The sequence below is a fragment of the Rhinatrema bivittatum genome, chromosome 14 (genome assembly GCF_901001135.1).
Source record: "Rhinatrema bivittatum chromosome 14, aRhiBiv1.1, whole genome shotgun sequence".
In the NCBI taxonomy this organism is placed as follows: Eukaryota; Metazoa; Chordata; class Amphibia; order Gymnophiona; family Rhinatrematidae; genus Rhinatrema; species Rhinatrema bivittatum.
This window is the reverse complement of record NC_042628.1, coordinates 76,400,840-76,419,781: the sequence shown is the minus strand read 5'-3', so window position 1 is coordinate 76,419,781 and position 18,942 is coordinate 76,400,840. Positions and strand designations below refer to the sequence as shown.

The window sequence follows — 18,942 nt, the reverse complement described above, 5'->3', positions numbered from 1 at the left end:
AAAAAGACAAATTTTACCTTCTAATTGCTGCGCAATATCGCTCACAAAGATATTAAACAGAATCGGTCTCCGAACAGATCCTCGAGGAACTCCCCTCATCACTTTTCTTTCCTCAGAATAGGTTCCATTTACCACTTCTCGCTGGCATCTGTCAGTCAGTCAATCCGTAATCCATTTCACCATCTTGGTGCCGCTCCTAAAATTCACAAAATTTCAACTTATCACAAAGTTCCTCTGGAAGTGAATTCCAAAGGGTCAACCCCCAAAATAGCTAAATGCCATATGTCTCATATTAGTTAAATGTACAACATGAAATGAAGGTGTATTTAGAAAACCTTGTTGAGATGGAGCAGTTGTCTCTTAGGGTATATAATATGACAGCTGTCGTGCCAGATATTCTGGCTCTTCCCTATGAAGATACTTAAAAATGAGAAACAAAATCTTACATTTCATTCAGCTTTCTACTGGGAGCCAGTATAAACTAGATAAAATTGTGGTGATATGGTCAAACCTTTTGAAGTTGAGCAATAATCTGCCAACCATGTATGGCAGAGACCCTCTGTGTTTATCCCATGCCTTCTTGAATTCAGATCTTGTTTTTGTCTCGACTGTCTCCTCTGGGAGGCAGTTCCATGTTTCCGTCACCCTCTCTGTAAATAAATATTTCCTAAGGTTACTCCTGAGTCTTCCCCCTTTCACCCTCATTCTAGAACCTCCTCTCTGTTGAAAGAAGCTCACCACCTGTGCTTGGAAAACTTGGAGGTATTTAGATATAGTTTGTTAGTTTGCACAGTATGCTTCATAGCCAAATCAGGGTGGGCCAAATAAGTGTAGGCAAAAGACACCAGATCACTTGTGAAATCTAAGAAGCCATGAGAGGTCTAGAACGGGTAGATGTGAATCGGTTATTTACTCTTTCAGATAGTAGAAAGACTAGGGGGCACTCCATGAAGTTAGCATGGGGCACATTTAAAACTAATTGGAGAAAGTTCTTTTTTACTCAACGCACAATTAAACTCTGGAATTTGTTGCCAGAGGATGTGGTTAGTGCAGTTAGTATAGCTGGGTTTAAAAAAGGATTGGATAAGTTCTTGGAGGAGAAGTCCATTACCTGCTATTAAGTTCACTTAGAGAATTGCCACTGCCATTAGCAATGGTTACATGGAATAGACTTAGTTTTTGGGTACTTGCCAGGTTCTTATGGCCTGGATTGGCCACTGTTGGAAACAGGATGCTGGGCTTGAGGGACCCTTGGTCTGACCCAGTATGGCATTTTCTTATGTTCTTATGGACAGTTAAGCAATGAAGTAAACTCAGGACAGACTCTGCCTGTCCTTCTGAGATGGAGTGAGTTGGTAGCTCTACCTTCAGCAACCCATTTAACATCTCTCCACTCCAGCTGAAGAGCATGAGCCCTCTGGGCTGCTGTGGCCATATGAGTCATAAACTTGTGGGTGCTCCGATGGCACCTCAGAAGTGATAAATATTGTCCCTTTCTTCTTTCCTGGTCTTGTCATGTCCCTGCAGGCCCTGGCAGTTGGAGCAGGAATGGGATCCCCGGCAGTGGAGCCACAGGTTGCCATGTTCTGCGGGAAACTCAACATGCATATGAATATCCAGACGGGCAAGTGGGAGCCTGACGTCTTCGGGACCCAGAGTTGCTTCGGGACCAAGGAAGAAATAATCAACTATTGCCAAGAGGTAACGTGGAGAAAGAGGAAAATCGGGGGTCATAGCACTAACTACTATTCCTTAACGGGAAAAGCAGAGGTCACAGCACTGCCTCTCCTCTCAACTACTCCTAAGAGGTAATGGGGGAAAGGGCAGGGGTCAAAGCAGTGCTCCCCTCTCCCCCCACCTCCTTCAAGAAGTACAGGGGACACCTCTAGATATGATGACTTCCTTCTTTATAACAATTCCACCAATTTTTCCCTAGGTTTATCCTGAGCTCCAGATAACCAACGTGGTAGAGTCTACTCAGACAGTAACCATTGATAACTGGTGCAAAAAAGGCAGGTCAAAGTGCAAAGGTCATCGGCACATTGTGGTACCATTCAGGTGTCTGGGTAAGTGGGTTTGCCTGAGATAAGCGATAACTATTAGGCAAAGATGAAGGAAGAAGAATAAACAGGAAACTGTTCTCCTTCTCTTCTGCAGTTGGTGAGTTTGTAAGCGAAGCTCTGCTAGTTCCAGATAAGTGCAAATTCCTTCATCAGGAAAAGATGGACTTGTGTGAAAGTTACATGTACTGGCATAGAGTGGCCAAGGAGGTAAGAGGGTAACCCAGTGGGGCAGAAAGAGGTATGACGCAATGCTGGGTATACACACTGGCATGGACAGGGTATGGAGGTGTGACAGTGCTGGGTATACACTGGCACGGACAGGGTATGGGGGTGTGACAGTGCTGGGTATACACACTGGCACGGGCAGGGTATGGGGGTGTGACAGTGCTGGGTATACACACTGGCACGGGCAGGGTATGGAGGTGTGACAGGGCTGGGTATACACACTGGCACGGACAGGGTATGGGGGTGTGACAGTGCTGGGTATACACACTGGCACGGACAGGGTATGGGGGTGTGACAGTGCTGGGTATACACACTGGCACGGGCAGGGTATGGGGGTGTGACAGGGCTGGGTATACACACTGGCACGGGCAGGGTATGGAGGTGTGACAGGGCTGGGTATACACACTGGCACGGACAGGGTATGGAGGTGTGACAGGGCTGGGTATACACACTGGCACGGACAGGGTATGGAGGTGTGACAGTGCTGGGTATACACACTGGCACGGAGAGGGTATGGAGGTGTGACAGGGCTGGGTATACACACTGGCATGGACAGGGTATGGAGGTGTGACAGTGCTGGGTATACACACTGGCACGGACAGGGTATGGAGGTGTGACAGGGCTGGGTATACACCCTGGCACGGAGAGGGTATGGAGGTGTGACAGGGCTGGGTATACACATTGGCATGGAGAGGGTATGGAGGTGTGACAGGGCTGGGTATACACACTGGCACGGAGAGGGTATGGAGGTGTGACAGGGCTGGGTATACACACTGGCATGGACAGGGTATGGAGGTGTGACAGTGCTGGGTATACACACTGGCATGGAGAGGGTATGGAGGTGTGACAGGGCTGGGTATACACATTGGCATGGAGAGGGTATGGAGGTGTGACAGGGCTGGGTATACACACTGGCATGGAGAGGGTATGGAGGTGTGACAGGGCTGGGTATACACACTGGCAAAATCTTACGTATCAGAGCTAGGAAAGGACATTGGTTTGGAGGAAAAGGGCAGATGGATGGCTCTCGGTATACACAAGGGGCAAACGGGACTGAAATCTCTTCCTATGGAGTAGAACTCGGCCTAAAGGACTCTTGTTTGCTGTCTTGCTCCTCAGGCCTGTGGCACGGAGCTGCTGGAACTGCACAGCTATGGGATGTTACTACCGTGCAGGGCAGAGCACTTCCGCGGGGTGGAGTACGTGTGCTGCCCGTCCCATGCCCCGTCCGGAATGACAGAGGACGTGACACCTGCCATGCAGAAAATCACTGCAAGGAAGGAAGAGGCTGAGAAAAGGTGAGGAACGGGGGAGTTTTATACAGAAAGAGGAGGAGACCTGTGCAGTTGAGAGAATTGGTGATTTTTGTACAGGAAGAGACCAAAGAGAGGTAGGGGAAAGAGGAAGAGATCAATCCAAAGCTGAGGCAGGAAGAGAAACAGAGATGAGGGGGAGAGAGCAAGCAAAGGTAAGGACAGGGGCGTTCTGTATGGGAATAAACCAAGAAAGGTGTGAGGGTTCTAGGTAGGAACGGAGCCCTAGAGATGAGGGATGTTGCTGGAAGAGCAGGCATGTCAACCCAACGAGACTTGAGATGGTCCAGGATTTGCTTCACCGCAATGGGAGAAAGCCAGGACTTGATCAGCTTCTCTCAGGTTGAGTGGGGTGAGCTGGAAACTCTAAGGAGGAGTGGAAGCGGAACTTCTATACAGGAAGAATGTAGGGGCGGGTGGAGTCTTGTAATAGAAGAGAGGGAGCGAGCGAGGAGTCGGTGGTGCTGGAGCTGGAAGAGGGGTCGAAGCTGCTGGTGGGGGAATCCTGGTCCTTCTGCATACCCTGTGTCAGCAAATTCTCTCTGCTTCTGGCGAGTAGTGAGAAGATGACGACCAGTCGGGTTTCTGTGGTGGAGGAGGAGGTGGAGGATGGCGAGGAGGAGGAGGAAGAGGATGAAGATGAGAAACTGGAGCGGCAGGAGGACAGCGCTGCGGACTTCGCGGATGACACGGACGTGTTTCCGGCCACGCTGGACGACTACTTTGTGGAGCACAGCTACTATGAGGACAGCATCACTCAGACCACCATAACCACCACCACGCAGACCACTGAGGAAGAGGTCAAAGGTGAGCCAATGATGCAGGATTAAGGAAGTGTGGAGAGCCCAGAGCCAGCTCTCAGGATAGCCACAGTGAAGTTGCAGGGGATAAATGTCCATACATTGGACCCAGTTTATGCACAGTTATCTCATTCTTATTTATTTATTTATAAATATTTTCATAATACATGAGGCTAGAGACAGAAAACCAAAAAGGAGAAAGCTATTCAAAGAATACTTGCCATCCTGTTAATTAGACCTCAAAGGGGGTGCCAGAGTTCATATGGTGCTGTTTTGGAGGAAGTGGGACATACAATTTTTTTTAAATAAACCTGGCTGAATGTGGGGTACCCCAAAAAAAAAATCTGGAAAGCCCTGGTCCAATCCTTTTACGAGAGCCTGATAGGTGGTTCTTTACCATTTGGTCATTAATGGCTGTGCTGAATCTCATGCTGGAGGAAAAGGAAGTGCAACGCCTACTGAGCCACCATCACTCTGTGTTCTGGCCAGGTCTGACCTCGCCTAGCGTCCGAGCTGCCATCAATCAGAGCCTGACCTGGCATGGCTGAGGGAAGGGATTGTGTGCCAGCAGCAGCAGCAGCACACGTGCCTCCGAGGGCCTGGCACTGCATGGAGCTGCACTGAGCTCAGCCCAGCAGTGTTTATCTCCTGCTCACAATAGGAGGTTTGTCCCTGTCCCATCCGCAGCAGGCACCCGGCTCAGAGAACACCCCAGACTAACCCTTTCCTCCCCACACATCCCCACCTCAGTTCTGTACTCGAGGAGTCTTACAAAGGACGCCAGCCCCCAGACAAAGCTCCACGGCCCTGGCCAGCTGATCGCCAATGCCCAGAGAGCCACATGAATCTTTCAAAATGTATTTCTTTTATTTATATTCTGCGTGTTGGCATTTTAAAGTGGATTACATTCAGGTACTTTAGGTATTGCCCTATCCCGAGAAGACTTACAATCTAAGTTTGTATTTGAGAGTGAAGGAGTGGCGGTGGGATTTGAACCCTGGACTCTGAGGTTCGAAGCCTACTGTTCTAGCCACTGGGCTACTCCTCCACTCAGTGCCCCACCCCATCACAAGGTTTCACTTTTAAATCTCCGCACACACTTTGCACCTGCTGTAAAGCAGCTTGTAGGACCTACAAACTGCCCAGGCATTTTCAAAATTGTCCCCTTAGTGCCCACCTTCAGCTGTATTTAAAGGACAGTTTACCAGCAGCAGACAGATGCTACAGACTGGAGATCAGGGCACAGTTACCCAATATTAGAAAAGAAAGTTACAACAAATATGTCAAAAGAATGTAAATTTATGTTGGTTAATGCGGTGGGTGATGTCACTATGGGTTACTAAGGTCTGATATCACTGCAGATTTCAAAGGTCTGTGATGTCACTGTGGGTCACTGTTAGACACTGAGGTCTGTGATGTCATTATGAGGTATTCTATTTTTAGATTTACAGTAGATGCCACCTTTTTTGGAAGAAACTCAAAGCAGCTCACAAACATAATAATTATACAATATAAAACAATTCAAAACATCATAACAATGTAGCAAATATTAAATAAAAAATAAAATTAATAAACAGTTCAAAAGTAAATAAAAATCTAACTCAACCCCATATCCCAGTACATTTTGACCCTTTCTCTCATAAAGGGGCAGAAAGGAAAATGTAATCTTACGTGCTAATTTTCTTGCTTTAAAACTGGCCAGACCAGTCCCAGCATGAGTTAGGCTTTCCAACCAGCAGATGGAGACAGAGAACAGATTTGTTGATGTAACCGTATAAAAGGTCCTGTGCTGACAACAGTCTGCCAGTCTTCTTGTAACAAGTAAAACAATCCTATATCCTCAACCCATAGGAACTTCCAGGGGACCAACAACACTAAATCCCCAAACATGGAAAACCAGATACCCAACTAGACCCAAAGGAAGCTATGTATTCAACCTTAATCTCTGAGGAAACATGCTCAGGGAACATCACAGAAGGATTCTGCTGAAAACAGGAGAACAGAATAGCAGTCCAGGAAGGTCCTAGTCTCTTCTAGCTGGACTCTTATTATCCTTGTTCAACCTGATAGCTGGTGAAAATTCTGATATGCGACCACAAACCAGGCAGTTCAATATGAAAACGCAAATATAACAATTACTCCTAAAGAAGAATATCTTTCCGAAACATTGCAATGTCAGGTCAGACTTAAGGGCTGCACAGAGGAAGACCGTGATGGTCTATGTGCACCAGCACTCACAATTTACTGCCTTTATCTTTAAATCCAGCACGCAAAAGATAAGTTCATTTATTTACAGTTTTTACTTGCATAAGAAAAAAATATATGAAAATGTATTACTGTTGGCTCACGATAATAAGAGTGGGAATCCATTCAGTGACCAATGATTGTATTGTAGCACACTTATTTACCAGGAGTTCGAAAGTTTTCGTGCCTGTTAAGTGCTATATGAAGGTCACTTGCAACTCTTTAATCGTGAATTTGTGTAGTTTCCAAGGTATCTCCTTATATTAAGGAGATAATCACTTTGTAAATTGTTATTCTCTTGTTATGATTTCTTGTTTTTCTATTCTTCCTACTGCCTTCTGGTTAACCCCCCACCCAGTTTTACACTCTCCCTGTTGAAATGTATTTTCCAAGCTTTCAGTTAATATGTGAACCGGTATGATGTCCCCACTAATACCGGTATATAAAAAGTTTCTAAATAAATAAGTATAAGATCATTTTTTGTGGGATATACCTTTTATTATTTTACTCTTTGGTTCCCTCTCTTGGTCTTCCTGACAGTCTCCCAAACCTGTGGAGGTCTCTTCAGAAGAAGACTCGCACTACAAAATACAGGAAAATCCTGAACTCTCAGAGAAGACACAATAAACTGGAATATCTCATAGCATGGAAAAACTATAGTCCAGAGGGAAACTCCTGGGAGCCAGCAGCCAACCTTCAAACCCTCTTATTAATATGGGAATTTCATTGCCACTTTCCCCAGAAACCAAGATATAGAACCCTCAAGAGGGGGCTTAAGGGGGTTACTGTTATATTTGCTGGTCATGGGAGCTACCCTCAGAACTCACCCCTTCACTGCTAGGGAGATGCCTGGCGAGCTCATCGTGGCAAGACGCTGCCATTGCCTCTTCTTCCTTCCTCCTCCGTGGTTTGCTTCTAGGTGCATGCGCCTTACCTCCACTTAAGGGGTCTGCAGCAGAAATCAGGGCTGCCGGCGCCTCCCTATGATGTCACGAGGCTGGGTAATTAAGGCCTAGCCACGTACCCTAGCATCATCTCAGCAACAGGTCATCTACACTGGGAAGTGTAGTGCGTGTGGCTTAGAAGGTGCTGAATATATACACTCTGTGGCCTTGGGCTAATATGAATTATCCCATTAGTGACCTGTTGCCAGATGTCTTCTACCCCATGTGGTGGCACTAGATGATAAAGCACTTCTGTACCATTGTAGTGACACCAACTCCTCGGCCAACAGATGGTGTGGATGTCTACTTCGAGATGCCTGGAGATGGGAGCGAGCATGCCAACTACCTGCGCGCCAACATGGACCTTGAGGAGAGGAGAATGAAGCAAATTAACGAGGTGAGAGAGGCTCTCATGAATGCCAGAGAATAGCAATTTCCATAGTCTGAGACACTAAAGGCCAAAGGGCCGCCATGTGACGCTCCAAAGGAAGGTGAGAAAACAGTTTTTTGTACTGAGGGTGGTGGAAACCAAAACAGACTTCCAGCAAAGGTTACAGGAGCCAAAACGATGAGAGAATTCAAGCCTGCAGGGGACAAAGATAAAGAGAGCTTAATGGCTGAGGGAAGGAGAAGACCACAGAGAGACCTTTGACAGCAGAGTAAGAAGGTACAAAAGGCTGGGTACATCAGGTGGTCCTTTCCTTCTGACATCCTTCATGTTTCCATATTTCCTTCCTCTTTATCTTCATCCATATCTCTCCTCTCTCGTTTTTTTTTTTCGTTTCCTCTCCCATCTCTCCTTTGCCTGTTCTCTGTTCCACAGACTGTGACCAATAAGAGTTCTTCTAGCTGCCCATGCTCCCTCCCACAGACTGAGAGGGTGATTAGGAGGTGTGTATGTAGTCCTGAAAATGCAGATCCTGAGTCTATAATTACTGCAGGTTTGATGCTTCCCCCAGGGCCGCATTAACCTTCTACACAACATCTGTTCTCCCTGTGGAACCTACTTCCCATATTTGCATAGCTCGCTTCTTGTCTTTATCTTTTTCCCTTGGACTGGGATAGTGCAGGTGAGAGATTGACTGCCCCCCTGTGGGTCTACCTAGGACAGAGGCAGTGCGGACGAGGAACCGTGCTGGGGAAAGGTGGAAGTCTGATGCTCATGATCACGACCATGTTCACTGTTGGGGACTGAGAGTCTGCATTATGAGGAGAACAATCTTTATGTAGGTTTGTGAGTGGGCAGATTGCTGTACAGGGTGATCTAGGGCCAGTTGGAGGACAGGAAGGTTAAGTGACTCGCTCAAGGCCACCCGGTGAGCGAAGGACAGAGACATGGAACTGGCATATCAAAGTTTTCTCCTCTGTTCTCCTCTTTATCTTTGTTTGTCTGTCCATCTCTCTGAATCAGGGTCACATCTCTGATGTCCCTTCTTTCTTCCCTCTCTTGCCCAGGTGATGAAAGAATGGGCAGAAGCAGACAACCAAGCAAAGAACCTTCCCAAATCAGACCGCCAGGCACTCAATGAGGTAAGAGGGAAAGTGAGTGGAAGCAGAGGGGAGAGGAGCAGAGGGAGAGGCAGAATAAGGAAGGGGATGGATAGGAGCAACCTGGCTAAATCAGATAGGATTCTCCTACGATCTCAGCACAAAGAGCTGCTCCTTGAGCTCAGTACTAGAGGCCCTGGTTGGAAGTCAGTCAGAAGGCTACAGGCAGGGCTGTCAGAAGACGCGGGCGAGATGGCAGCTGCTGGATCCTAACCCCAGCCTAGCACTGCAACTTCCTTCTGCCGTGCCGGAGCTTCCCTGCTGTAATGGCAGCAGCGGAAATAAGTTCCAGCACGGTCCGACCCAAACAGCCAGCTGCATCATCAGAGGGGCCCCTGACCACCTGAGGCGCCATTGAGCCCCGTGGCTGTCCTGACTCTAGGTTCAAATCTCGAGATCCCTGGCTACAAAACATAGGCTGTGGCATGGCAGAGTGCTGCAGAGAGTGGATCCTCTGGCAAGAAGGAAGAGGCAAAGAGAAGTGAGGAGTAGAACAGGAAAGGGTAGGAAGGAAAGAAAGATGAGCGAGTTAGAGGGGCAGAAATGAGAAGGGGTCTCTCACTAGGTAAGGAGGAAGCTGTCCCTTGCAGACCTCAATGCCAAAGGGGGGGCTACTTATTATTGCAGAACCCTAGAAGCTCCCATCTCGTGCAGGTGGTCTACGTAGCCCAGAGCAATGAGGAGAATATTCAAAGCCCTTTCCTTGAGTAAAAGCGGAACGTGGGAGCTTTGGCTATTGCTCATCCTATCAGTGGGTAGAAGAGTGCACATTGTTCCCTCATCCATTTCCCCGCAGATTAAAGGGGTGGTCCCAGGGAGGGCGAAGAGGGGAATTCTGCACGTAATTTGATTGTTCGAACCTGCCCACATAATTTTTTTTTGTTTGCCGTCTAGACTTTTATTCTATATAAAAGCATGAAATAGCCATGTCCATACGAAAACGTAACACAGCCTGAATGTAGTTTCGAGACATTCCTATCCACCCTTGCTGCTAAAGAGCCGAGGATGTGGAGGAAAGAGTTTCTCAATTGATGTCTACAAGGACTCAATCAACGCATCTTCTCCTGGCCTCAAAAACTCCATATTAGAAAGTGAAATCACGATGAGGAGGCCACAGTTATCCTTTTCCATACTTCGTACAGTTGCCAGATTTTCTCAAAGATTTATGATGTAATGCCATCAATTTATGCAAATATTGAACTCTATTCAGCCAGGCTAATACTTTGTCCAATATAGGGGGCTGCTTTTGTCTCCAGTTATAGGCAATTTCACAACGAGCAGCTCTACAAACTTGATGGCTAAGCAATTGGAAGTGCAAGGGTAAATGAGGAAGAGGTAGTCCCAATAAAGCCACTTTTGGGTCTTTAGGTACTGTAACTCCTGTGATGTTTGCAATTAGCCCAAAAATGTTATCCCACAGCATTCCCACCACATGTGAAAGAAGGTTCTCTTATTCCCACAATCCCTCCAACAATTATCTGGCATCCAGGGATCCATGTGATGTAGCTTAGATGGAGTTAAGAGCCATCGCAGTAAAATTTTGTAACCGTCCTCAACCGTTGAGGTGGAGATAGACCTTTTACAAGAATCAACCTAACTCATCCTCAGGTATTACCTCTCCTAAGTCTGCTTCCTAAGCCTTTATACGAGCTTATACAGAAGATCCTGGTTTACCAAGGAATACATTTTAGATAGCACTCCTTTACTCCTCTCAGCTTTATCACAAAACGATTCAAAACGGGATTTGCCCTTGCAGAGATCAGCAAAAGCATTCCTTAGCTGGATAAAATGTTTAATTTGCAAATGAGCAAATACATCTTGGTCCGTGAAGCCATGATTTCTAGTCAGATGTTCAAATGGGTTAATGGCGACACCTTCCCGAAGATGTTCCATCCTATATACTCCTCTCTGAGTCTACCTAATGGACATCCCAGAGGAATTGCCAGGAGTGAAATCTGTTGTGAAACAAAGCAGTTCAGAAAAAAGAATCCTGGCTGCCCACAATTCTCTCTTTCCAAAACTTCCACACATGCAAAGAATTCTTAGTACAAGGAGACATATCATTAATAGGTCACCAGGTATACTTAGGCTGCCATAAGATTGCTTCTAACGGCATAGATTCCAGGAAATGTTGTTCAATATCAACTTGTTGTTTTTTATCTCCTTTTCTATGCCATTCAACAACTGCTCTTAACTGAGAGGCTATAATTTTTTAAAAACTGGATGTCAACGATGGTACTAATATGTCAATAAATGAATAATAAACCACGTTATCAATTATGCCAAAATATGTTTCATATAAACAACTCTCATTCGGGAGCAGAATGATCACACTATATTGTGTTTCATTTCATTCACTTAAATTGAATATGGGATTTGTAACCCATTGTAACGTGAATCGCTCACCGTTAGAATTTTTTAATCATCGGGTTGGTTGGATTAAAGTTCTTGGCAATACTGTATCTAATTTTTTCAAATATTTTTTAAATTGTTTCAATTTTTCAGTTTTTTTACCACTGTTCATTCAATGTATATGACTGCAAAGTATATCCACAAAAGAAAAAAATGAGAAACCACTTATCATATTGCAGCGGCACCTAACTCCTGTGCCGTATCCGTGACGCCCGACTGAATAAAGCGGCTTACAACTTAAAACTGCTTCAATAACGCCCGACACAGCTTGTGTTTCGTTGAAGAGACTTCATCAGGGGCTCGGGCTTCAAATTATACTATAAGATGAAAAAATGCAATTAGGTAGCGATAATCTTATACTTTAAAGAAAGTTTCTTTGATCACATATGTGTTTCTCTACGAGTGGAACGCCTTCCGGCGTCTTGGCATTTTTCAAAAATGGAGTCGCCGTAAAAACAAACTGTGGGAGGTATTTAAACTGTTTGGCTGACTGAAAAAAGAGCCAATGAAGGCCCCTGAAACGATTTAGCAGCAACCAATGGATGAAACATAGCCCTTTAAATTAGCGAAATCCATTCAATGGTGTCATTCATTCCTGTAGGGTGTTCTGTTGCTAATTTATAGATCCAACGTTGCTCTTTATAATTTAATAAAGAGCGTATGTCACCACCTCATGAGGATGGTGAAATATGATCGATCACTGTCCAACATAAATCTGAAAACTCATGTCCAAATGTTAAACAATGTTGTACAATCGGGGCCTCCATATTTCTTGTATGTATGTATTTATTTATTTATTTATTTATTTATTTAACAGTTTTTTTATACCGACCCTCATAGTAGATAACCATATCGGATTGGTTTACATTTTAACAAGGGTAAACTGAGGTGCCAATTTTGGTAACAATAGATAAACAAAGGAAAAAAGGAATAAGTCAAAGTTACAATCCAACAAGGGATGGAAGAACTTGGAGGCTTAAACAAGCTGGAAGGAAGATAGAGGCAGGTAGAGTAAATATAACAATACGAATAGTTTAACGAGTTAGAGCTTATTCTTTAACCTGGAATGCCAATGTCCATTGTTCAGGAGGAAGTGTGTCCAAGACCTTGTAAGAAGGGAAGCTCAAACTAGTGAATATCTGGTGGATCTGGGAAGGCTTGGTGAAAGAGCCACGTCTTTAGTCTTTTTCTAAAGGTTAAGAGGCAGGGTTCCAATCTGAGATTTGCTGGGATGTTATTCCAGATAGAAGGGCCTGCTATTGAGAAAGCTCTGTCTTTGGTCATAGAGAGGCGTGAGGCTTTCGTAGGGGGAAATTTCAGAGTGCCTTTGTGATTATCTCTCGTTGGTCTGTTAGAGGAGTGGAGGTTGAATGGGATTTCCAGGTCGAGTTGTAGTTGCTGATGGATGGTTTTGTGTATTAGGGTAATGGATTTGTACATGATTCTGAAATTTACTGGTAACCAATGTAGGTTTCTGAGGATGGGGGAGATGTGTTCACTGCGGCTGGTGTTGGTCAGCAGTCTCGCTGCCGCATTTTGTAACATCTGCAGTGGTTTAGTGGTAGATTTGGGGAGGCCTAGGAGGAGGGCACTGCAGTAATCTATTTTGGTGAACAGTAGTGCCTGGAGGACTGTCCTGAAATCTTGGAAAAATAAGAGTGGTCTAAGTCGTTTCAAAACCTGAAGTCTGAAGAAGCTGTCTTTGGTAGTTGTGTTTACCATTTTTTTAAGGTTTAGTCGATTGTCTATTATTGCCCCAAGGTCTCTAACGTGCATACAGGTGATGTGAGCATTGTGTGGTGAAGGTGGAGGAAGATTGTTTTCATTTGAAGAGATGAGGAGAAGCTCTGTCTTTGAGGCATTGAGGACCAAGTTTAAGCTGTTGAGTAGATTAGTAATGGATAAAAGGCAGTTATTCCAATAGGTGAGAGCTTTTGAGAGGGATTCTGTTATAGGGATTAGTATCTGTACGTCGTCTGCATACAGATAGTGAATTAGGTTGTGGTCTGTAAGCAGTTGGCAGAGGGGGAGGAGGTATATATTAAAGAGGGTTGGAGATAAGGATGATCCTTGTGGTACGCCAAGGGAAAATTTTGTTAGAGGTGACTCCTTGTTATTGATTTTGACTTTGAACGTCCTATTGCTGAGGAAGGACTTGAACCAGTTGTGGGCTGATCCGGAGATGCCGATATCCTCTAGGCGATCCAGTAGGATGGTGTGGTTGACGGTGTCAAATGCCGCCGAAATGTCTAACAGAACTAATAAGAAGGAATGTCCTTTATCTAACCCCATTATAATATGGTCTGTAAGTGAAATGAGGAGGGTCTCCGTGTTGCGTGATTTCCGGAAACCGTATTGCGATGGGTATAAGATCTTATTGTCCTCTAGATATTCTGAAAGCTGGGTGTTTACCAGTTTCTCTGTGAGTTTGGCAACGAAAGGTAGATTGGAGATGGGTCTAAAGTTGGATAGAACATTAGGGTCTAGATTGTGTTTCTTGAGGAGGGGCTTAAGAGAAGCGGTTTTTAGGCTGTCTGGGTAGTTTCCTTGAGTTAGAAGGCTGTTGATAATATTTGTTAGAGGACCTGAGATCGTGTTTGGGATGAGAAGCAGGAGTCTCGATGGGATATAATCAGCCGGATGACTAGATGGTTTCTTTCTTTTTAGAAGGGATTCAATCTTTTTGGTGGAGATTAATTTGAAGCTGTCAAACTTGGGTTTAAAAAAGGTATTGAATTTCTCGTCTGATTTGAGAGGTGTTGTATTTGGAGGAAGGAGGGCGAGAGTATTTAGAATCTTCAGTTGAAAAAATGATGCGAGCTCATTAGCCTTGGATAGAGCTTCTTCGTCTGGCATAGGTGGCGGGGTTGATTTAGTTATTTGTGTTACGTAGGCAAATAGGGCCCGGGCGTCGTACTGGTAGTGATGTATTTTGTTGGCGTAGTATTCCTTTTTTTTTTGTAATATGCAGGTCCTATAGCGATGTAAGAATCCCTTGTATGCTGAAAGGGTAGTTGAGTTGGGGGGTTTTCGCCATCTATTTTCTTTCTGACGTAAGTTCTGTTTCATCTGTTTTAGTTCGGTGCTGAACCAGGGTTGGTTTCCCTTTTTTTTGGGTTGGTTGTTTTGTAGGTTATTGGGCACCATTTGTTTGCGACTACTTCAGTAATCTTTTGCCAGGAAGATAGGGCTGAGTCGGAATTAGATAGGTCAAGGTTGGAGAATTCCTTGGAGAGCTGCTCGCTAAGTATATCAGATGGACATGATTTCCTGAATTGAATGGTGGAGAGGTGCGGAGAGGAGTGTGTCTGTTTGTATGTGGAGAAGGAAGATTCTATCAAGAAATGATCTGACCAAGGAATTGGGGTACATGTGGGATCTACTGTGCACGTGAATTTAGAGTTAATGAATATTAAATCCAGGATGTGACCAGCTTTGTGAGTTGGGCTATTGATAGTCTGAGAGAATCCCATTGCCGTAAGGGAGGTGAGGAAGGCTTCGCAGTTCGCAGATCGAGGTATAGCGTCTGTATGGAGGTTGAAATCACCCATAATCATTGTTGGTAGGTCTAAGTTAATATGTTTCGCTATTGATTCTATGAGGGGTGAAGGGTCGGTTTCTAGAACTCCTGGAGGGGCATAGACTAACAAAATTTGTAGCAGTTTTGACTTGACTAATCCTAGTTCCAATTTGGACTCAGTTTTGATGGTTTGAGAGGTCAGTCTGAGTTCTTTCTTGGAGGCTAGAAGAAGTCCGCCCCCTCTTTTTTTGTGTCTATGGAAGGTGAAAATGTCGTAAAACTGGATAGGTAATTGGTTGGTTAAGGCAATGTCCGAGTCTTTTAACCAAGTTTCTGTGATTGCACAGATGTCTGGGTTGGAGTCCAGGAGGTAATCATTGAGGATGTGTGTAGGATGTAGACGGCTCCGTTATATTGATTTGATGTTTTTTTGGGAATCGAGTGAAAATCAATTACAAAAATGTTTTTCATGGTTGAATTCAATTGATATTGATTTAAAATTTACATTCAATTATAGTTTTTTTCCTCAATTTCTTTTTTGGACATTTCTATTACTAAAGAGGGCAGAACAATTAAAACATCACTATACCAGAAAGAAATGGAGAAAAATAATCTACTTAGATATCATAGTTTCCATCCTAAAGCATTTAAAACGGGCTTACCCATTAGTCAATACTTTCGTCTGAGACGTATTTGTTCATCTGACCAGGACTTTAAACAGCAGTCATATTTTGGCTAAAAGATTTTTTGAAAGAGGCTATCCACTCAGCTATACGTACAGCGTACAAGAGAGCAAAATATTCATCAACACAATCTTTACTGGAATATCAATCTAGGAAAACAATGCAGCGAGATGTTTTTGTTTTGCAATATACAGATCAATCTGCGGCTATAATTAAGAGTGTGCAACAACATTGGCATGTTCTCCAGTTACATTCCATTTTTTCTGAATTGCCCATGATATCTTTTCAAAGGGGCTCCAATATTAAAGATTTTGTAGTTCATGCTATACCCTCAGTTCTGAGAATCACAGTACAGAATTTTGGACATATAGCCTGTGGTCATTGTGATATGTGCCCCTCCACTATCGAAGGAAATTCATGGCAACATCCCATAACCAAGGAAATTTTCACAAAAAATTTTTTTTCGGATTGTAACACACAGAATGTAATTTACATTATACAATGTAATTGTCCTTCATTATATGTTGGACGCACATCCAGGCCTATTAAAATTCGGCTAAGGGAACATCGGAGCCGTCTACATACAAGAAATATGGAGGCCCTGATTGTACAACATTGTTTAACATTTGGGCATGAATTTTCAGATTTATGTTTGATAGTGATCGATCATATTTCACCATCCTCACGCGGTGGTGACATACGCTCTTTATTAAATTATAAAGAGCAACGTTGGATCTATAAATTAGCAACAGAACACCCTACAGGAATGAATGACACCATTGAATGGATGTCGCTAATTTAAAGGGCTATGTTTCATCCATTGGTTGCTGCTAAATCATTTCAGGGGCCTTCATTGGCTCTTTTTTCAGTCAGCCAAACAGTTTAAATACCTCCCACAGTTTGTTTTTACGGCGACTCCATTTTTGAAAAATGCCAAGACGCCGGAAGGCGTTCCACTCGTAGAGAAACACATATGTGATCAAAGAAACTTTCTTTAAAGTATAAGATTATCGCTACCTAATTGCATTTTTTCATCTTATAGTATAATTTGAAGCCCGAGCCCCTGATGAAGTCTCTTCAACGAAACACAAGCTGTGTCGGGCGTTATTGAAGCAGTTTTAAGTTGTAAGCCGCTTTATTCAGTCGGGCGTCACGAATACGGCACAGGAGTTAGGTGCCGCTGCAATATGATAAGTGGTTTCTCATTTTTTTCTTTCGTGGATATACTTTGCAGTCATATACATTGAATGAACAGTGGTAAAAAAACTGAAAAATTGAAACAATTTAAAAATACTTGAAAAAATTAAAGATACAGTATTGCCAAGAACTTTAATCCAACCAACCCGATGATTAAAAAATTCTAACGGTGAGCAATTCATGTTACAATGGGTTACAAATCCCATATTCAATTTAAGTGAATGAAATGAAACACAACTTAACTGAGAGGCAGCATAGTACCATCGTAGATTATTTATTTATTTGTGTTTTTTTCTATACCGGCATTCACGGAGTTCGTATCATGTCGGTTTACATAAAACAAGGGGTGAGCAATACATAACTATAACTAGATTACATAGATTATATAGATTATATAGAAGAGGATTAGATACAACCAATCCCCTTCTAGCTCTAGAAAGATACATAATAGCCCAAGCCAGCCTAGGTAATCTCCATTTCCAGATAAAATTTTGAAAAATTGCTTTCACCATAATTTAAGAATCTTATTAGGGATCGAGATGGGCATAGTCTGAAAAAGATAGAGTAAGCAAGGAAGCATATTCATTTTAATGGAGACCAGACTACCAAACCATGATAGGTCATATCTATCCCATTTCTGCAAGTCTTTATTTATTTGATCCAAAAGAGGATCATAATTTAACTGGAAAGTTTATCATTAGCTATACCAATAATTAATCTTTTGTTTAAAGGAGAATTGTGATCTAATCGTATCCACAATTGTTTATCTAAGAGAATTTCTAAAACTTCAGAATTGACTCCAGGGCTGGTGGGAATTTCCTATTAAAGCAACTCACCAAACACCTACGTATTCCCACCATCTGCTCTCCGGTGCCCTTACTACTCTCGTCTATTCTCGGGGAACCTCTTCCTGGTGAGGTTACCCACACCATGGCTCCCATCCAGCTACGCACCGGGACTTTAGTGGAAACCATCTCATTCCATATGGTCAAGGCCATCCATCCCGTTGAATTGGGATTGCCCTGGCTCCACAGTTTGATTGGGCTACCCTACAGCTCTCTCGTTGGGGCCCAGCTTGCCATGAGAACTGTTTGGAACTTGTCTCTCCACTGCCTTGTCTGACTACAGCTCCCTCTTTACCAGGCCTTCCACCACAATATGCATCCTTCTCCGATGTGTTCTAAAAGAAGGCTGTGGACACGTTACCTCCTCATCGCTCCTTTGACTGCGCGATAAATTTACTGCCCAACATGGAGCCTCCTTGGGGTAGGATCTACCCTCTCTCGCAGACTGAGACCCAAACCATGTCAGAAATCATTCATGAGAACTTGGCCAAAGGGTTCATCTGGCCCGCCAAGTCCCCTGCAGGAGCAGGGTTTTTCTTCATAGGGAAAAAAGATGGCTCCCTCCATCCTACATCGACTACCACTGCCACTCATCTCGGAATCTCGGAGCTTTTCGACAAGCTTCAAGGATCTAAGACCTTCGTGGAGTCTATAATTTGGTCCGGATCCATGAGGCCGACGAGTGGAAGACCGCCTTTAACACACGTGATGGTCACTTTGAATACCTTGTGATGCCGTTCGGGCTTTGCAACGTGCCCGCGGTATTTCAAAACCTGATGAATGAGGTTTTCAGAGATATGCTTTACCAGTGTGTGGTTGTATACCTCGACGATATTCTCATCTTCTCTCAAGATCTGCCTAGCCACCACCAGGATGTCTCTCGTGTCCTCCAGCAGCTGCGAGATAACCAACTTTTCGCTAAGCTTGAAAAATGCTCCTTCGAACAAGAGTCCATTCCTTTCCTGGGCTACGTGGTGGCCAGTCAGGGGTTTTGAATGGATCCTCAAAAATGAAAGAGCATCCTTGATTGGCCTCAACCCACAGGCCTCAAGGCTCTCCAGAGATTCCTTGGCTTTGCCAATTACTATCACTCTTTTATCCACCATTATTCTACGTTGACTGCACCACTCATGACCATGACTCTCAAG

General features: G+C 44.1%; 1 protein-coding gene across 4 annotated transcripts in view; it reads left to right on the top strand.

Annotated features, from left to right (window-relative positions):
* The window catches only part of APLP1 (amyloid beta precursor like protein 1), a 141,633-nt gene that overhangs the window by 55,770 nt on the left and 66,921 nt on the right, over window positions 1-18,942 (top strand). For all 4 annotated transcript variants that reach the window (XM_029576079.1, XM_029576080.1, XM_029576077.1 and 1 more), the window contains exons 2-8: window positions 1,528-1,701; window positions 1,937-2,066; window positions 2,158-2,270; window positions 3,408-3,586; window positions 4,161-4,408; window positions 7,856-7,986; window positions 9,045-9,119. In XM_029576079.1, coding sequence (XP_029431939.1) covers window positions 1,528-1,701; window positions 1,937-2,066; window positions 2,158-2,270; window positions 3,408-3,586; window positions 4,161-4,408; window positions 7,856-7,986; window positions 9,045-9,119 — 1,050 coding nt within the window. The remainder of the gene's footprint in view (window positions 1-1,527; window positions 1,702-1,936; window positions 2,067-2,157; window positions 2,271-3,407; window positions 3,587-4,160; window positions 4,409-7,855; window positions 7,987-9,044; window positions 9,120-18,942) is intronic.